The following is a 21375-nucleotide window of genomic DNA, read 5'->3' on the forward strand; positions in this document are numbered from 1 at the left end:
GTGGTCTCAGCTATTCAGGAGGCTGGAGTGGGAGAATCACTTGAGCCCAGGAGGTCAAGGCTGCAGTGAGCTATGATCGCACCATTGCACTCCTGCCTGGGTGACAGACTGTCTCAAAGAAAGAAAAAAGAAAGAAAAAAAGGGCAAATAGAGGGAAGGAAATCATCAATGAAATAATAGAAGAAAATTTCAGGGTTCTGAAAAGGACATGAATTTTCAGAACACCAAGAACAAAAGGAAAATCCTAAAAGATTCTGGCAGAAGCAGGTGGGGGTGGGGGTGAAGTTAACTACAAAGGAATAAGACCCAAACTGACATTTGATTTTTCAATAGCAAAGTTCAGATGAAAAATTATTTTTAACTTGGAGTTCTATAGTCAGCTAAAGTAGATTAAGGACAAATAAAGCTATTTTCAGAAATGCAAGGGCTCAGAATACTTCTCATGTTTTCTCAAGAATTTACTTAACCATGTATGTCAGCAAAACAAGAAAGTAAACTGATGAAGAGAAAAACAGGAAACAGTATACTTCCCAGTATACCAGGGAAGAAGTGTCTGAGGATGATAATTGTGTTGCAGGCCTAAAAAGCATCCCGTCCAAGTTGAAACTGATCTCAATTCCAGGCTCTAAAACCACATATTCAACAACCAGCTGTGCAACCGGTGCAGACATCTCAAACTCCTAAATTGACCGCATCTTCCCTTTTTCTGAAAACTGCCTCCTCTTCTACTCTATCTGTCCCACTTAAGGATCCCACCATTATCCAGTCACCCAAGCCAGGAACTTGGGAGTTAAGTCACCCCTGTGTATACTCAGGGGATTTGTTCTAGGACCCCTCCACCCTCCCCACCCTGCCACTTATACCAAAATCCAAGCACACTCAAATCTGGCAGTCAGCCCTGCAGAGCCCATGTTTATAGCATGGGTCATAGTATACAGCATGGGTTATAGCATGTCTATAGTATATACCTCTGTATATGCGGATTTTGCATCCCAGGAATACTGCATTTTTTATGTGTTTGATTGAAAAAAATCTGCATGTTGGCCAGGTATGGTGGCTTATGCCTGTAATCCCAGCACTTTGGGAGGCTGAGGCATGTGGATCGCTTGAGGTCAGGAGTTAGAGACTAGCCTGGCCAACATGGTGAAACCCCCATCTCTACTAAAAATACAAAAATTAGCTAGACGTGGTTGTGGGCACCTATAATCCCAGCTACATAGGAGGCTGAGGCAGGAGAATCGCTTGAACCCAGGAGGCAGAGGTTGCAGTGAGCTGAGAGTGCACCACTGCACTCCAGCCTGGGTGGCAGAGCAATCTAAAACAAACAAACATACAAAAAATCTGCATGTGTTGTTCAAGCACCAACTATTTTATTTTTATTTTATTTATGTATTTATTTACTTTTGAGACAGAGTCTCACTCTGTCACCCAGGCTGGAATGCAGTGGCATGATCTCGGCCCACTGCAAACTCTGCCTCCCAGGTTCAAGCAATTCTTGTGCCTCAGCCTCCCAAGAAGCTGGGATTACAGGCACATGCCACCACATTCCATCTAATTTTTTTTTGTATTTTTAGTACAGATGGGGTTTCATCATGTTGACCAGGCTGGTCTTGAATTCCTGACCTCAAGTGATCCACCCGCCTTGGCCTCCAAAAGTGCTGGTATTACAGGCGTGAGCCACCACCCCCAGCCAAAGAGCCAACTATTTTAGAAATGTTCTTTTCACTTTCCATATTCAGAAGGCCTCCAAGTCCCATCGGTTCTACTTTGACCACTTCTCCTTCTCTGCCATGGTCCTAGTTCAGGCCTTATTATCTCTCACCCAGATCTTTCAATTGTGTCTTACCTGGTTTTCTTCCCTGACTAGACTGGAATCTTTCCCTTTCTCCTTCACACTGCCTCAGAGTCACCTTTCTAAAACATAAACCTGCCTGTAGTCCCTGCTACTTGGGAGGATGAGGCAGCAGGATCACTTGAGCCCAGGAGGCAGAGGTTGTAGTGAGCCAAGATTGTTCCATTGCACTCCAGCCTGGGCAACACAGCGAGACTCTGTCTTAAAAAATCAAATTAAATTTAAAAAATTAAGTTTAAAAATTAAATAAAATAAAAAATTAAATAAAAAAATAAAATAAATGAAACATAAACCTGGTCTTGTCAATCTTCTGCATAAAACCGTTCAATTAATGACTCTCCAGTCAGTTCAGAGGTGCCAGGGAGCATGAAAGGGGTTTTGTTCTTGACTGCTTTTTTAAAAAAATAAACTTTTAAAATCAGTTTTAAATTTACAGAATTATTGCAAGGATACTAAGAGAGTTCTCATATACGCCACAACAGTTTCCTCTATTACTGACATCTTACATTGTACGGTACATCTATCATAATAAATGGAGAAGTAGGTCTGGCCCAAATTGTGTGCCATTCAGAGAAGTTTGAACTCTAGCAGGTAATAGAGAGTCATGGAATTCTATTTCTTAGTAGCCTGTTTCTGGTTTATGAGGACAGCAGTACCTTAAGCTTATCTAGCCCAATCTACCCTTCTACTTGAAATTCCCTTTAGATACAAAGTAGCCACCCAACCTGTGATTCAATGCCATCTATGAAACAAAGCTCACTGCCTTTTGAGAGAACGCACTTCAGCTACATGCAGTTCTTGTTAATGAGTTATTTTTATATGATTCTCAAATGTACATCTTCAGCACAAACTGATGTGTGTCCTCGTCTCTGGAACTACATTTTTTTCCCTGCCAAATATTTTCACGTGGATGTCCCAAAGGCATTTCAAACTCAATGTACCTAAAGCAGGACTCATTAAGTTTCTCTTCAAAAATTTTCTCCTCCATTTCCTTTTTCACCATCTGCCCAGACACTCAAGATAAAAATGTCACCGGCAGCTTCTACTCTTTCCTTTTTCTTGCTCCCTATTTGACTGAGTATAGTAAGTCTAGGAAACAAGGAATTTAAACATTCATATGGCTTCTATGATAATTGACAATTATCTTTAAATTGTCATTATTAAGTCATGGTGAATAGGAGTTCATACTATCTCCCCAAACTAACTAGGATGAATTCACAATTTTTAAAAAGGTATTAACAATTTTTAAGGCTGGGCATGTTGTTGGCTCATGCCTGTAATCCCAGCACTTTGGGAGGCTGAGGCAGGCAAATCATCTCAGGTCAAGAATTCGAGACCAGCCTGGCCAACATGGTAAAACCTCATCTCTACTAAAAATACAAAAATTAGCCAGGCGTGGGCCAGGCGCAGTGGCTCACACCTGTAATCCCAGCACTTTGGGAGGCTGAGGTGAGAGGATCACCTGAAGTCAAGAGTTCGAGACCAGCCTTACCAACATGGAGAAACCCCGTCTCTACTAAAAATACAAAATTAGCCGGGCGTGATGGTGCATGCCTGTAATCCCAGCTACTCGGGAGGCTGAGGCAGGAGAATTGCTTGAACCCAGGAGGCAAAGGTTGCAGTGAGCCGAGATTGCGCCATTGCACTCCAGCCTGGGCAACAAGAGTGAAACTCCGCCTCAAAAAAAAAAAAAATTAGCCAGGCATGGTGGCGTGCATCTGTAATCCCAGCTACATGGGAGGCTGAGGTAGGAGAATTGCTTGAACCCGGGAGGTGGAGGTTGCAGTGAGCAGAGATTGTGCTACTTTACTCCAGCCTGGGCAACAAGAGCCAGACTCAGACTCAAAAAAATTTAAAAAAAAAAGGTATTAACAATTTTAAAACCTCAAGGTGAGCTCAACAGTTAAAGAATATTAGGGAGGGCCAGGAGCAGTGGCTCATGCCTGTAATCCCAGCACTTTGGGAGGCCGAGGCACGCGGATCACGAGGTCAGAAGATCGAGACCATCCTGGCTAACACGGTGAAACCCTGTCTCTATTAAAAATACAAAAAATTAGCCAGGCATGGTGGTGGGCGCCTGTAGTCCCAGCTACTCAGTAGGCTGAGGCAGGAGAATGTCGTGATCCCGGGAGGTGGAGCTTGCAGTGAGCTGAGATCCTGCCACTGCACTCCAGCCTGGGCGACAAGAGCATGACTCCGTCTCAAAAAAAAAAAAAAAAAGAGTATTAGGGAGAAACTTACTTCTTATACATTTATTAAATACAAAGTATGATCCTAATCAAATAACTTAACAATTCTCTCTTTTTTTTTTGAGACGGAGCCTCACTCTGTTGCCCAGGCTTGAGTGAAATGGCACAACCTTGGCTCACTGAAACCTCCACCTCCCAGGTTCAAGCGATTCTCCTGCCTCAGCCTCCCAAGTAGCTGGGATTACAGGTGCCCACGACCACACCCGGCTAATTTTTCTATTTTTTAGTAGAGGTGAGGTTTCATCATGTTGGTCAGGCTAGTCTCAAAGTCCCGACCTCGGGTGATCCACCAGCCTTAGCCTCCCCAAATGGTGGGATTACAGAAGTGAGCCATCTTGCCCGACCTCAATTCACTTAATCTCATGAGATGTCATAAATCTTAGATTTAGGGAAAATGACTACAAAAAAATTGCATTTGACTAATAAGAAGGGCTGTTTTCATGACTTGACTCTTCCTACTGAAGCCAGAAATTATGTTTCTGCTTCTCACAGTTCAATGGAAATAAATGACAGAAAAAAAAAAGGCTAAGTTTAATGGCATCAGGAACAAAAAGAGCTTTGTAATAAAGAACAAATCACCTGGGCATGGTGGCTCCCACCTATACTACCAGCACTTCGGGAGCCAAAGGCAGGAGGATTGCTTGAGCCTAGGAGTTTGAGACAAACCTGGGCAATATAGTGAGACCACATCTCTACAAAAAAAAAATTTTTTTAAAGTAGCCAGGCATTGTGGCACACATCTGTGGTCCCAGCTACTTATGAGGCCGAGATAGGAGGATCACTTGAGCCTGGAAGGTTGAGGCTGTAGTAAGCCATGTTCAGGCCACTATACTCCAGCCTGGGTGACAGAATGAGATCCTGTCTCAAAAAATTAAATTAAATTAAATTAAATTAAATTAAATTAAATAAATAACAAATCATTTTATGGAAATGTAATAGATTTAATTTCTCTTTGTTTTAATAAATATTCATTTTTAACATTATTAAATTTACTTGCAAAAGTAATTAAAACTATTTCTGGTACCATCACAAGAATTGAAAATTGCCTGGAAATAGAACAATATATGTTAATTAATTTCTTTGGTGAAAGTTTAGAATGAGTAACAAAGGATATTTAATAATGGAACTAATGAAAATATTTCTCCATTTATCTCTCAGCAATAACCAAAAATATAAATCACTGGGAAGGCTACAGAGCTGTTTTGTTACATGATTATCTTTTTTTGTTGTTGTTTTAATTTATAATTATTTTCTTTTTTTCATGTATTAGTTGTTATAAGTAACACTGCATGATTTCAATTATCTGGTTTTATTTAGCATGCTTATTAGAAAATGAAGGAAACTGGAATTTCCAAATGATTGAGATTAACAAATGGAAAGCTGGAGAAACTAGACAAAGGGAATCAAGGAAATTAGCATCAGGATTTCAAGTATGAGGAGACATAAGGCTAACTTGGAACTTTCAGGAGAAAATTTCAAGAACATATATTTTAATCAGGATCCTAGGTCCCCAACTTAACGTTTTAACTAAATTATCTCTCCCAGTTTCTATGTATATTTCTTGGGCATTTTGCTGGGGGGCAGCTGAGGCAGGGAGGGAAATGTGGTCTTCCACTTCTTCCTCCTTTTTACTTTCTGACCCCAGAAATCCAAAGGTGTTTGTAGGGTTATGAAAAAGAAGTAGTTTTTATTCCCTAACATTTCAAAAGGCCGAGGGAGATAGCTATTGAGGAGCACATTACTATTCTAAAGGGATACGTGATGTCATAGGAGAGCCTTAGCCTCTAAGAGTGGATGCAACATCTCAAAAGGGCCCCCATTCCCAGCTTTCGAAAGAGACCAAGAACTGTGTGTGCTACCTCCCAAGCATGCCAGGCCCTTAGGTCAAACATCTCCCAAATGTTGCATTAATTCCTTCTGTTTACAGTGTCTAACTATAGTTTTTTTTCCTCATCCTTTGACATTTGAAAATCATAAATTTTCCTTAAGGCATTCAAGCTTGTAATCAACATAATTATCTCTCAACATATGAGATCCTAAAACACCAAACCCTAGCTTTGTAATTTAGTAATCTGGACTTAAACGGTTTTACTAAATTGTTTGAGGCAGATAAATAATATATGCCTTTTTTTCTAACTTCAAGCCACCAGCAATATTTGAGCCTTTTCCATGGGACTGGTATTGCTTTATATTATAATTATTTGTGGTTTTAATCATTGGATTATAAGCTCTCTTGAGGGAAGGAGCCATGCCTTATTCACCCTTGCATCCTTCTACATCTAGCTCTGAACCTTGCCCATAATAAGAATTTATGGCTGGGCACCGTGGCTCACACCTATAATCCCAGGTGTGATGATGAAACCCCGTCTCTACTAAAGATGCAAAAAAAATAGCTGGGCATGGTGGCGGGCGCCCATGGAAGGCACCCGTGGAGGCTGAGGCAGGAGAATCGCTTGAACCTGGGAGGTGGAGGCTGTGGTCAGCCAAGATCACGCCACTGCATTCCAACCTGGGCAACACAGCATAGACTAGATGACTAGATAGATAGATAGATAGATAGATAGATAGATAGATAGATAGATAGAATTCATGGCCGGGTGGCTCACGCCTGTAATCCCAGCACTTCGGGAGGCCGAAGCAAGCAGCTTGCTTGAAGCCCAGGAGTTTGAGACCAACCTGACCAACATGATGAAACCCTGACTCTACAAAAAAAATACCAAAAAAAAAAAAAAAAGATTAGCCAAGTGTTCCACTACTGCAGTTTCGCTACTCAGGAGGCTGAGGTGGAAGGATCACCTGAGCCTCAGGAGGTTGAAGCTAAAGTGAAGCTGAGATGGTACCACTGAACTCCAGTCTGGGTGACAGAGCAAGCCCTGTCTCATGTTTTTGGTTTTTTTGGTTTTTTGTTTGTTTGTTTTGAGACAGGGTCTCGCTCTGTCACCTGGGCTGAAGTGTCATGGTGCAATCATAGCTCACTGTAACATTGAACTTCTGGGCTCAAGCAATACTCCCGCCTCAGTCTCTCAAGTAGTGGGGACTACAGGTGCACACCACTATGCCCAGCTAATTTTTTATTTTTATTTTTGGTTTTTGTGTTATTTGCTAAGGATTCCTGCATTTAAGAAATGATCATGTGATAGAGATATGCATGTGGTAACATACTGAATGCTTTAAGATTCCTAAATACAATTAAATCTCAGTGACAAAGCAGAAAATGTTATCATCTCCTTCTAAGTACCCATCTCAGTTACACTCTTGGCAGCTTCTGACAAGAGATACTGAATCTAAACCCCTGTGCCTTTTTGCTTTCATCATATTCCCTCAAGACTTTTATTACTTCCTCCAGTTTATATCACCATTATTCTCACCAGCCTACCTCTTTCTATTTTATGCTCTTGCTTCTAATTCTCCTATTGCTCTGTTGTCTCCCCATGAGCACCTCCTGATCCAGCACCTGTGTAGCTCAGGCTGCTTTGGGTGGTGGAGGGGTGGGTTTGGATGTTCTATCTAGTAACATTCTTCTATATACTCTTCCCACTATCAAGCCCTCTTTGGACAAAAGTCATCAAAATACACTTTTTTTTTGAGACAGAGTCTCGCTCTGTTGCCCAGGCTGGAGTGCAGTGGCGTGATCTCAGCTCACTGTGACCTCCACTTCCCGGGTTCAAGTGATTCTCCTGCCTCAGCCTCCCGACAAAATACACTTCTTAAAAACAGATGAGAACTCTACCAACAGAACCAGGACATTTTTTCCTATTTGAATTAGCCACATTATTTTTCTTCTTCTTTTTTACAGGCCCAATTGATGTACAAAAGTTAGTCAATTTCTTCAGTAAACATTAAGCCTGCTATGTTTATCAATGACCTTCCATCACCTACAGGATAAAAACCAGATTCTTTAGCATTATTTGGCCCTTCCTTAATTGTCCAGTTCCTCTCCTGCTTCTCCTCATTCTTATTTTGTATCTATCCACACTAAAATGGTCATGCCTTTGCACATGTGGTTTCTTCTGCCTAGAGCACAGCCTCCTGTGTCTGCCCAGGGAGTCCCTGCTTAGCTTTCAGGATCCAGATTAAGTGTCATCTCTTCTATTAATGCTCCCTTATCCCCGACAACTGATAGAAGTAGGGTGAACCTCTCTCTCCTCCGATGGCACCAGGATGGCTTCCATTATGGTTATTATCATGCTATTTTCTGTTTTCATTACCATCTTTCCCACTAGGGTACAAGATCCTTGAAGGTTACTATACCTTGTTGATCCTTTGTTCCCAAAGTGTAATATCATTTCTGCCACATGATAGCCATATGATACAACTGAATGAATGAACGAATGGACAAACAATATTTCATCTACCTGACAGTTCTCAGAATTACCTAGCACTCAGAGAGAACATCATTGTATTCTAGAGGCTGATAGAAGGACTACTAGCCTGTGCTTCTCCTTTAAAAAGTCCCAATAATATAGCATTTTCCCAGTGTTATTGGTTTTCATTGTATTATTTATAATTACCCTTAGATAGGGCCTAACTTAGCTACTAATATGCCCTATTGCTAAATTCATCAGCCATTTTTTCTTAGTTATGTCTGCCTCTGACTTATACCTAAGTTCAGCAGTGTTTTTGAAGGGTAGAAAAGGACAATTCCTGCTATTCTATCATAACTGCCTAACTATTCAGACAAGTTCTGCTGATGATCTAAAAATGATTTCCACCTATTCCTTTTAAGGGAGGAAGGACAAAGCAAGCCCAGTAATAAATGATACACAATAGGTCTTCCCCTCAGGCAAATGCACTTTTAGAAGTTGAGTTTATTACAGAAAACTTAATAGAACTTGGCCAGTCATGGTGGCTCACACCTGTAATCCCAGCACTTTGGGAGGCCGAGGCAGGCAGATCACCTGAGGTCAGGAGTTTGACACCAGCCTGACCAACATGGAGAAATCCTGTTTCTAATAAAAATACAAAATTAGCTGGGCATGGTGGCACATGCCTGTAATCCCAGCTACTCAGGAGGCTGAGGCAGGAGAATCGCTTGAACCCAGGAGGTAGAGGTTGCAGTGAGCCAAGATTGCACCACCGCACTCCAGCCTGGGAGACAAAAGTGAAACTCCGTCTCAAATAAAAAAAAAAAAAAAAAAAAAGAAAGAAAGAAAAAAGAAAAAAATAAAGAAAAGAAAACTTAATAGAACTGAATCAATAAGTACCAACATTCATTCTCTTCTTCTGAGAACAGGTTGCAATTCACAGGAAGGAAGTTGAAGAATTAAAAAATGCTATTCATGAACTGGAAGCAGAAAATTTGGTGCTTATTGATCAACTATTCAACTGTAGACTTGCGGATCTCAAGATACCCAGGTGAAAATTGTTAATATAGAGAGAGTATTTTGTAAACATTTGTATCTGCTGTAAAAAGTTGTTTTTTTAAAACAAAAAAAGATGATTTAATTATTCAGTGCTCCAGCAGTAGTCAAAAAGAAAGGGACAAAAAAAATGCTCATGATGAAGGTATAGGATTATTACTATTGACCATTGGTACAATGTAAAGTTTGGCTTGTTTTTTCTTGCAATGAACTGTAGTCACAATAGCCAGCACGTAACATGAACATCATAACTGCCAACATTCAGGAGCCTCCAGACCAGCAGGGGTAATGGTCATGAAAATAAGTACATAACAGTACAGCAGAAGATAGAGGAGGTAGAGAGTTAGCACAGAGGAGGAGGTGATCCACTTGCTGGAAGTTTCATGGAGGTGATCTGGGCTCCTGTGGATTGTAGAATTATTTCTTTCGGTTGAAAGAGTCAAAACTACTCTGTAGGCCGAGAAAAGAGCTTGGCATTCCAAGTCATATTTGTTCTTGCATACAAGAAACCAAGTGGCGCATATACCTTTATATGTTTGGTTAGCTGTCTTTCTTATCTGACAAAAAAAAGTCTTAATATATTAATCCTGACAGAAACCTAGGGCCCTTGAATATAAAATTAAAATTCAAAATGGCACTCACAATTTAGACAAGTAGTCAAAACCAAAAAATAATCTAAATAGTAGCATGTTTAGGAAGAGAGGGGAAGTCACACAAATGTAGGGTGCATGTGTGCAAGTATGGGAGAGAAATGTCTAGGTCTAGGAATTAAAGCAGATGTTAAGTTGAACCTGGTGGAATAGCCAGGAAAAACTTTCCACACAAGTAGTTCCTATTGTTTGTGTGACATGGAAGACTACTATTTGAGACATGATCATGTATTTGTTATGTATAAACTTTCTATTGTTTTCCAGGAAAGGTGGATACAGGTAAATTATGGGTTCCCTGTTTACTAGGCTAAATGATGGGTGTCAGGATACAAGATTAGAGAAATTGGGAGATAAGCTGGGTGGGGCAGGATAGAGAAAGAGGCCATCTGCCCCCTTTGCATTATTACTTTGTGTGCTTCAGAGAGAGTAGATACCAATATAGATGAGGTGAGGCTGAATGAGGATTGATTACTGAACTCCTGTACTTCCAGTCTCTTGAGCTGATGCCCTAGAGGGCCCCTAGGGGTAGGTGCTCACTGTTGCCCAGTAGGCAATGCTCACTTTTGCCAGCCCTCCTCTCTGTGATCAGGTATCCAGTGCTACATTCCTGTCCCACCTCTAATCCTCGTCATCTGCTGCTGCTGCCTTTGGAATCATGTCTAATCTCTGCCAGGCGTTGCTGGTATGTGGCTTCTAACTACCTACTGCTATAGCTGCTGTCCACTGCCCTCTTTTCTGAACTGGCTAATCTTTAGGAAAGAGCTACCCTCTAAACTGCCAGACCCGTGTCTCTACCTGGATCAACTCAGTCTGGTATATTTGATTTTGTTCTGACATGGTTGTAAAGTGCTAATAATTCTAAAAAAGGGAATTATTTCATTGGCCAAAGGGGACTTGGCAAGAACAGAATGGGAGACTGAGAAACTTTTAATGGGGATTTTCATTGAGTTGTTTACTGTGCAGTATATAATCTAACGTCATCCTCGCTCTTCCCTATAAAAATCTTCTGTAAAATCCACACTGTTCATCAGTGCTTTAGGGGCTGGTTTTCCTGAGAGTAATGGAATGCTTAGTCTAGCTTCAGAGTTGGAAGAAATGAAGTCAAAATATTTTCAAGGGAAAAGAAACACCATGGGTGACATTTATAGGAACTGATATATGTGTCTTTGCTATATGCTCCCACAACACCCTGAACTTTTCCTTTGTAACCAACCTTTACCACACTTTTGATTACTTATTTAATGTCTGCTGCTTTACTAGATTGTAAACTCCTTGAGGCAACTGTTTTGGACACTTTAGAAAGACCTGCATAAAGAAACTGGAAAATTTGAAAGCCCTCAATTATCTGCTAGACTTCTTATGCAGAAAGATAACCTGAAGGGTGTTCAGGAGATTTTACTGTACCCATTTCCAAGCCAAAGGAATATTACACTATTATATCTTTTTGGTAACTTCCCCCTCCATCTCTTTGTTGAGAATTAAGTTTTGTAAAATACTAGTAGGGTGATAAGAAATAGACATGAACTGTCTCCAGTGGACACAGAAGAAGTTCTATTTCCCTATTTGGATGAGGAATGGGATATTGTGGTTAATAGAGTTACCACATTTCCTATGTAGTTACTCAAACTTTTTCCCATCTCAACTCACATAGAATGTCATAGGATTTGTTTGACACATTGGGGCAAACAGATGAGGAAACTGTCAGCCAGAGGTGACTGCCCAGGACTCCAGTGCCACAGGGCTGAGGCTAAGTGGGCCAACACCTACAAATCTAGCACTAACTTACCATAATAACATCTTTTAAACTATTTTCCATATCATTAAGTATCAAGTGTTGTTACCCTGTAGTAGTACAGAAGTAACAGTAAACTAGCGATTAACAGAAAAAGCTAGATTCCTGAAGGTTATGGCATTTAGAAAGATCTTAATTGTTCACAATGGTAAAACTAGGAAACAAAAGAATTCTATAGCCTCAGACATGTCTCCCTGAAGACCACAGCTACATGTGAAACTTACGTTTACTAAGGTACCTTTACTAAACTTACCTTAACTAAAGTTAAGTTTTTAGAAGGTTTCATAGGTGTAAATATTGTATGTAGTTACAGTATTTGCTGGAGCCATTAGCATCTGGATAACACTTTATTCATGTTCTTTAAATAACTGACAGCCCCTAATTTAGGGGATTCACTTTACTTGCTTAGCTGCTAAGCGTGAAGGGTTGTTTGCACATTTGCAAGCGTTCAATTACTTCATGCTGTCTTCAGGTAAACCTCATGGAAATGCCATACAGAGTTTTCAAAGCATCATATTTTCTGATTGAAAATTCAGTGGACACTCTAAAAAGGAGAGCACAGAATTAAACAATGTAGAGAGAGCTACAACAGCATATGGACATCAGTTCGCTGGGCTTGTAGGTGAAGCATACCACTAAGCAAAAGCCAGGACCTAGATGGCATCTTGGATTCCTACTGTTCGCTTTCTCTTTCTCTCTTCATCTCAAAACGAAAACCACTCAAAAGTGGTCTTTCAGGCCACTATCATTCCGCACCTGAAATACTACAACAGCGACCTGACTAGTGCCATGCTCACTCTCAGTTTTTTGAACTTTAAGTGTGTTATTTCCTTATTTGGAATGCCCTTCTTTCACCCCTAGCTCTTCCCTGGCAAGCACCTCCAGGTTCAAGACTGTATTAGTCCATTCTCATGCTGCTATAAAAAACTGCCCGAGACTGGGTAATTTAGAAAAGAAAGAGGTTTAAGTGACTCACAGTTCCACCAGGCTGGGGAGGACTCAAGAAACTTAGATTCATGGCAGAAGGGGAAGCAAACATGACCTTCTTCACATGGCAGCAGGAAGAAGTGCAGAGCGAAGGTTGGAGAAAAGCCCCTTATAAATTATCAGATCTCATGAGAACTCACTAACACGAGAACAGCATGGAGGTAACCGCTCCCATAATTCAATTACTTCCCACTGGGTCCCTCTCCCACAACATATGGGGATTATGGGAACTACAGTTCAAGATGGGATTTGGGTGGGGCCCAGCTAAACTGTATCAAAGACTAAGATCTTTCCTGGTTTCATCCAGGAAAACTTTCCTTCCTCCTAAAGCTGACTCAGGTGCTGCTTCTTTCTGCATCCCATTATTCTCACACTATGGTAATTACCCATCATGGTACACACCATGACTTTAAAATACTGTAAGGCTGTCTGCCACCCCACTGGGCTTTATGCTCCTCAGGGTAGAAATTATGTCTCATTTTTCATCTATGCATTTCTAGCACCTAGTAGAGAGACAGACCCTAGTAAGCATGCAATGCAATATTTATTGACTGACAGATTGTTTTTCTCATTTGTTCTTTTAGGCGACTATATCTTACCCAAGCTGCTGGACTAGAAGTGCCACCTGAAGAAATGTCTTTGGAATTGCCAGAAACACATATAGGTATTACTTTATTGCAATAATGATGATGATTTTTTTCAAACTCTTGTTTTTCAATTTAAAAAACACTTATCTATTGTGAGCAGGTGCCCCACATACAAAAGCTATTCAGAGAATAGACACCTGCCAGCTTCTCTAAATTTCTCCTCTTGCAGTGCTTGTCCTAATCTATCTCCTGTCTGTAGTCCCACTTTCAAATGAAGGTCACCATGTTTCACAGTAAATTAAATAAATACTGGTGAAGAGGGATGAGGCTGCTGTCTACACTGGCAAGGTTTAGGGCCCTATTTAGCCAACCAAAATGACAACATATACTTAGGCACCAATATAATTACTATAACTTATTAGCTAACAGAAAGAAATACAATTTAGAGTTTCTACAAATGGGACTCCCTCTTACTTTAATACATAAATTCTACATTTGCAATTCTCAAAGTTCCATCCAATTAAAAATGTGACAAAGTATGTATTGCATTTTTATTTGTATATGTTCAAAATGTATACATAATTAATTCCTTTGTATTTATCCAAGAAGAGAAGTCAGAATTGCAACCCACAGAAGTAGAAAGTAGAGACTTGATGTCCTCATCAGATGAGAGCACTATCTTACATCTTAGTCATGAAAATAGCATCGAAGATCTCCAGTATGTGAAGATAGATAAAGAGGAAAACTTATGCACAGAGTTTGGGGACACTGATATGAAGTACTTACTATATGAGGATGAGAAGGATTTCAAGGTAAGATTCATAAGAACACAACTTTGACTACTAAGAAAATGCTGTTTTGAGAAATGCTGTTTTAATTGAGAAAATTAACCTAAAATATGGATATTGAAAATTCCATTTGCAATTATTAGTAAAATTGGCCCACCATTCACATCTCTCATTTGGATACCATTTTCACTCCTGCTCTTGCCCAATTTGCTACCTATATTCCTCTATAGGCCTCCATTAATAGTACACAAAGTAAGTTATCTAATGCTACATAACAATCCCCAAAACCTAGTGGCTTATAACAATAACTATTTATTCTTGCTTAGGGCTCTGTTGGTTAGAAATTCAGGAAGGGCTCCACTAGACAGTTCTCACTTGGTGGACTCTCAGTCAGTTGCAACCATATGTTGGCTAGGGCTGCACTCATCTGAAGGCTTGATCGGGGCAGGAGTCTTCACTTCCAAGGTGGTTTATATGGCTAGCATGTTGATGCTGGCTAAACTGAGGGCCTCACTTCTTCTTCACATGTGCCTCCTGACAGGGTGTTTTGAATTTCTTTTGTTATAGTGTCTGTCTTCTCCCAAAACAAGCAACCCTAGAGACCAAGATAAAAGCAGCAATTTGGCTGTGGTGGCTCATGCCTGTAACCCCAGCACTTTGGGAAGCTGAGGTGGGCGGATCACCTGAGGTCGGAAATTTGAGACCAGCCTGGCCAACACGGTGAAACCCTATCTCTACTAAATATACCAAAAATAGCTGGGCATGGTGGTGCGTGCCTGTAATCCCAGCTAGTTGACCGGCTGAGGCAGGAGAATCGCCTGAACCTGGGAAGCAGAGGTTGCAGTGAGCAGAGACTGTATCATTGCACTCCAGCCTGGGTGACAGAGCGAGACTCTGAAAAGAAAGAAAGAAAAAAGAAAAAGAAAGAGAGAGAGAGAGAAAGAAAGAGAAGGAAAGAAAGAGAACGAAAGAAAGAAAAGAAAGAAAGAAAGAGGGAAGGAGGAAAGGAAGGAAGAAAGGAAGGAAAGAAGGAAGGAAAGAAAGAAGGCAGTTTTATATGGCTTAGCCTTGGAAATCATACATTGTCACTTCCATCATATTCTACTGGTTGATGTAGTTACAAAGTTCCATCCAAGGGGAAGGAACATAGCTCCTACATCTTGATGGAGGAAGGTCAGTATCACATTGTAAGAGAAGCACTTGGGATAGGATATGAATTAGACTATCTTTGGAAAGTACAGATTGCACATATACCATTCATTAAAACCTGGAGTATTAAGCCTTTTAATTTTGAAACTTCTTTCTAGTACATTCCAGTTACTCCCACAGCCATCCCTTGTTATTTTCCCTCTTGATACTTTAAAAGTTCTCCTAGAATTTGATGTCTGGTAGTGGAAAAAATGATGTAAGAAAGCAGAAGAAACTGAATAAACCAACACAAACCATTTTAACTAACTACAATTCAATCCTGCTGCCATCAAGTGATGATTTAAAGACTAAAGTTCTAGTTCCTCTAGCACTGAAACATCTCCATGAGTATCTTGGAATCACGACTCCTGGGATGTCATGATGATCTCAGGCTAGTGGACAATTGTCTACAAAATCCCCAAATTGCATACCATTTGGTTGAATGAAAGACTTACTTTCCATGAAAGTTTTTGATGTAGTCAAACTGCCATGGCCATGGTGTATTACTTGAGAATCCTCCTCCCAGTGATTCTGAAATATGTGGTAGGTCTCCATCAACTTGCTTTTCTACTATCTTACATTTATCACAGCTACATATTTTGAAAGCTAAATAGAATTATATGTATTTTGAGAAATAAGACATCACCTTCCTTTTTCATTCTTTGATTCTTCTAAATTCAAATAAATATTTATTGAGAACCCCACAACATGCCAGGTCCTTGTTAAATGCTTGTGCATTTAAGGGAGAGAACAGCAAGAAATGAAATCTCAAATATGCCTATACAGGAGGCCTTGCCCCCAAATCACTTATAGACTTGTAGAAGACAGGTAAGAAAATCAACAAGTACCACGTAAGAGTAAACAGACCACCTGTACCTGTGTCCCTGATCAGTCTGTGCTTATCATTGCACCCCAGCACTTGATATAGGGCCTGGCATATAGTGAACACTTGGGAAAGGTTTGCTAAAGTGACGTGTCAAAGGAATTAAAAAGCAAGAGTTATGGCATGGGAGACTTCCTGGAGGAAGGGACATTGGGTAGGGTATGAGCTCTGTCCACCCAGTTTTGGGTTGGCTATGGATTTCATATCAGTTAGACTTCAAATTCTGTTTGTTGATATCTTAGATTTGTAAACCAAAAGCTATCTGAGACAGGTCTCAATCAATTTAGAAGTTGATTTTGCCAATGTTAAGGACAATACCTGGGAGAAAAAAAACCCACAAAATCACAGAAATAGTGTGTGGTCTGTGCCTGTCTCCAAAGATGACTTGGAGGCCTTCAATATTTAAAGGAGAAAAGTGGGCTGGAGGGGAAAGCAGGAAGGTATGGTCATCCACATGTTGCAAGAGAAAAGGAGCAGGTAGGGGAACAGTCAATTATGTATTCACCTCGCACTTTACAAAAGATTGGCTGAACATAGAGTAGCTACCTGTGGGGATATTTAACCTTTTATCTGTACATATCTGCTTAGGAACAAAAGCAAAGGCAGTTGCTTACATGACTCAGCTTTCAGCTTAATTTTTTCCTTTTGGCAAAGTGAATTGGGGTCCCATGTTTTTATTTTCCTTTCACAGACTATAGTTAGTTTTGCACTAACTATAGCCAGCATCCCTCCCCCATTAACCCACTATGAGACAAGCCTTCCAGCCTTGCTGCCTGCTTTTGGAAGATCTTGCCTACTGTGTATGCCCTACTGGGTATATAAGTTTCCTGAGTATTTTGGTTTTTTCCCATTTATAGTGGCTCTCATATTTCATGTGCTACACAGCATCAGGCAATTAGGGGGCAATGAAGTCTGTCAGATAAAGGCCAACTGTAATAAAGAAAGCCTAATCTATCAAGCTGGTAATTTGCTGAATCACCTCTCCTATTCTTTTTTGTGCCTGTTCACCATAGGATTATGTAAACTTGGGCCCCCTGGGAGTGAAGCTTATGAGTGTGGAGAGCAAGAAAATGCCCATTCATTTTCAAGAGAAGGAAATTCCAGTCAAACTCTATAAAGATGTCAGGAGCCCAGAAAGCCACATCACATATAAGATGATGAAGTCTTTTCTCTAAGACTGAAAGCTGCAAAGGAAACACAACTTTTCCTTATAAATGTTCTTTGGGAACTGAAGTATATCCGTTGCCCATTTTACTTACACTTTGGCTCATTTTTAAACCAGCTGTTATTTTAAAAGTCATATTTACATTTAAAATCAAAGGTATTCAGCTATTCATTTACTTGCATGGTATGAGTGACCAAAACGGAAGCACGCTTTGTATTTCTACACTGAAGTATTCAGAAGCATGACAGTGGGTTCAAGGTAGTCTCTGAGGTTCCTTTTCACACACAAAAAATTCACTGATTAATCTGTGATTCCAGTATGAAATAGTTCCATTAGAAATGTTTCTAAGAAAAACTTAGAAGTTTGCATAGCATTGTCTACACATCTTTCCCTCTGAGGATGCTCAATGTGATAGACAGCCAGTCTATAATGCAAGCCAATTCTCCGTAGTTTAACCCTGTGTATTAGTCTGTTCTCATGCTGCTAATAAAGACACAATTGAGACTGGGTAATTTATAAAGGAGGTTTAATTGATTTACAGTTCAACATGGCTGGGGAGGCCTCACAATCATGTCAGAAGGCAAATGAGGAGCAAAGTCACATCATACATGGTGGCAGGAAAGAGAGGGCTTGTGTAGGGGAATTCCCATTTATAAAACTATCAGCTCTTGTGAGACTTATTTACTACTTCAAGAACAGTACGGGAAAAACCTGCCTCCATGATTCAATTACCTCCTACCAGGTCCCTCCCACAACACATGGGGATTATGGGAACTATAATTCAAGATGAGATCTGGGTGGGGACATAGCCAAACCATATCACCCTGTTTATAATGAATATAAAAAATGAATGTTGGAAATAAACTTGAGAGTGTTAATTTGTTGTATAAAAATATTCCACTGATAGGGAGCACTCCCTCCCTCCAGCTGTATCTAGTCTAAACTACCACATTCCTATCCAAAGCAAATACCACTTCTCTCAGGGCTACCACAAGCCAAGGACACTGTGAGTACCTGGATGTGACATCAGCATTCCATTTGGATCCTTGAGACCAGATAATACCACCATATGTCATATTTCTGTAATCTTTAGTGATATAAGGATTAATTAATCATCAGTGGGGGATGTTATTGGCATTTAAAGTAAGGACAATTGTGCAGCACTGTCTTGAGCCCACAGGATGTTAGCACTCCTGCTCCCTCAATCTCAAATGCTGCTACATTAACACTCTTCATTGTAGAAGTCGAAAACACTCGTCATGTTTCCCAACACCCCTTACATTGTAGTACCATCACCAATTGAACATCTTTGAGTTTCTCAGTTTTTGGAGACAAGGACTCACTCTGTCACCCAGGCTAGAGTGCAGTGGCACTATCATAGCTCACAGCATCCTGAAACTCCTGGGCTCAAGCAATCCTCCTGCCTCAACCTCCCGAGTAGCTGGGACTGCAGGTCTGTACTATCATGCCTCAACCTCCAACAGTGCTAGGATTACAGGCATGAGCCACCGACTGGCCTCTCCTGTACTTTCATCTCCATTGTGTTCAGTGCTTTCCTGGACCCTTCCCATTCTCTCCCAAAACTTCCAACAACAACCTCTAAAAAAACAATAAACAAGACAAATGCCACTGCTGAAGGTGTAAATGTCCAAGGGGTTCACCTTGCCTGCTGCCTACACAGAGCCAATTCCTCAAGACAGGGGAGCCAGGCATGGTGGCTCACCCCTGTAATCCCAGCACTTTGGGAGGCCGAGGCAGGTAGATCACAAGGTCAGCAGATCAAGACCATCCTGTCAAGACCATCCTGGCTAACACGGTGAAACCCCTTCTCTACTAAAATTACAAAAAAATTAGCCAGGCACGGTGGCAGGCGCCTGTAGTCCCAGCTACTTGGGAGGCTGAGGCAGGAGAATGGAGTGAACCCGGGAGGCGGAGGTTGCAGTGAGCCGAGATCGCACCACTGCACTCCAGCCTGGGCAACACAGCAAGACTCCGCCTCAAAAAAAAAAAAAAAAAAGAGGGGAATTGCAATAGACAAAAGAGTAATTCACACAGAGCCAGCTGTGCGGGAGACCAGCATTGTTTTATTATTCAAATCATTCTCCCTTAGCATTCGGGGAGCAGAGTTTTTAAGGACAACATGGTAGATGTGGGGAAGCCAGTGAGCCGGGACTGCTGATTGGTCAGAGATGAAGTCATAGGGAGCCAAAGCTGTCCTCCTGACCAAATCAGTTCCTAGATGGGGGGGCCACAAGATCAGACGAGCCAGTTTACCAATCTAGGTAGTGCCAGCTGATTCATGGTGTGCAGGGTCTGCAAAATATCTCAAGCACTGATCTTAGGAGCAGTTTAGAGACAGTCAGAATCTTGTAGCCTCCAGCTGCATGACTCCCAAACCATAATTTCTAATCTTGTGGCTAATGTTAGTCCTACAAATGCAATCTACTCCCTAGGCAAGAAGGAAGTCTGCTTTGGGAAAGGGCTGTTATCATCTTTGTTTTAAACTGTATACTAAGTTTTTCCCAAAGTTAGTTGACCCTCCGCCCAAGAATGAAAAGGACAGTTTGGAGATTAGAAGCAAGATGGAGTCAATTAAATTAGATCTCTTTCGCCGTCTTGGTCATAATTTTGCAAAGGCAGTTTCAAAGGTGTCTTTTCTTTTTGAGACAGGGTCTCACCGTCATCTAGGCTGGAGTCCAGCAGCATGATCGTGGCTCACTGCAGCCTTAGCCTGCCAGGCTCAAGGGATCCTCTCACCTCACCCTCCCAAATAGCTGAGATCACAGAAGCACACCACCATGCCCAGCTAATTTTTTATTTTTTGTAGAGATGGTGTGGCGCGGGGGGGGGGGGGGGGGGTCTTACCATATGACCTAGGCTGGTCTTAAACTCCTGAGCTCAAGTGATCTTCTTGGCTCAACTTCTCAAAGTGCTAGGATTATAGATGTGAACCGCCATGCCCAGCCTGTTGAAGGTTTCTTTTACTCTCTGGTTTTGACTGGCACCTGGCTTTCCCCAGAAAGAGCTCACTTCCCCTGTGGCTCTCTCTAGTGGTTGGTATTGATTCTTCTCTGCCACCACCTTCTGTGGGGCTCACATGCTTTCACTAATGCAATGCCTCTTCTAGACCACAATTCCACCAGTCTCATGTAAAAACATGCCTTTTGAAGCTCAGTATATATATCACCCTCTACTACTATTCTTTGCTATAATTTTCTAACCCTTCTCATCACTCTTCTCCATAATCTTTAATTTGGCACCTGGTTCACGGGCCTCTTTTCCACTCTACTCCATTCCCTAACATATCCATCTATTGAGATACCTATTAGTCATTCATGAGTATAAAATTGTTGCATGTATGTGTGCTTCTGTTTGACCATCCCAGATCCACTCTCTACCCCTATCTCTGTGTCTCAAAGGGTGACCTTTATGGACTGCGTCAATGTCCTTTGCTTCTAACCTTCTACTGAGTTTGTTTAATAGGAGTTTCTAGCAGGAGATCAAAGAAAGTGAGAAGGGTGAGATTTCTTCCCCCAGCTCTTTCTCTACCAGGTCATGTAGATTAGCAGGGTCCCTCTATCAAAGGCCACTATTCCTGTTGGAAGGCTCACCTAACAAAGGTTGAGCATCCCTAATGTGAAAATCCAAAATCCAAAATGTTCCAAAATCTGAAACATTCTAAGCACTGACACAATGCTACAAGTGGAAAATTCCACACCTGACCTCATGTGATGGGTTGCAGTAAAAACTTTGTTTCATACACAAAAAAAAAATTTAAATAGTATATAAACTTACCTTCAGGTTATGTATATATGGTGTATCTGAAATATAAATGAAGTTTGCATTTGGACTTGGGTCTACCCCCAAGATATCT

At 41.0% G+C, this 21375-nt stretch overlaps 1 protein-coding gene across 13 annotated transcripts in view; it reads left to right on the plus strand.

The window, feature by feature from the left end:
• The window catches only part of CCDC83 (coiled-coil domain containing 83), a 68155-nt gene extending 47479 nt beyond the window's left edge, over positions 1-20676 (plus strand). For 4 of the 13 annotated variants that reach the window (XM_055093811.2, XM_055093813.2, XM_003832969.6 and 1 more), the window contains 4 exons: positions 9335-9456; positions 13475-13554; positions 14084-14289; positions 17350-20676. In XM_055093811.2, the coding sequence (XP_054949786.1) occupies positions 9335-9456; positions 13475-13554; positions 14084-14289; positions 17350-17511 (570 nt within the window). In that variant the 3' untranslated portion in view covers positions 17512-20676. Of the gene's footprint in view, positions 1-9334; positions 9457-10700; positions 10794-13474; positions 13555-14083; positions 14290-17349 lie in introns of all 13 variants that reach the window. The other 9 variants (XM_008958451.4, XM_055093808.2, XM_055093809.1 and 6 more) reach the window with 6 other exon arrangements.
• The last annotated feature ends 699 nt before the right edge of the window (positions 20677-21375 follow it).

Source organism: Pan paniscus, chromosome 9 (genome assembly GCF_029289425.2).
Source record: "Pan paniscus chromosome 9, NHGRI_mPanPan1-v2.0_pri, whole genome shotgun sequence".
In the NCBI taxonomy this organism is placed as follows: Eukaryota; Metazoa; Chordata; class Mammalia; order Primates; family Hominidae; genus Pan; species Pan paniscus.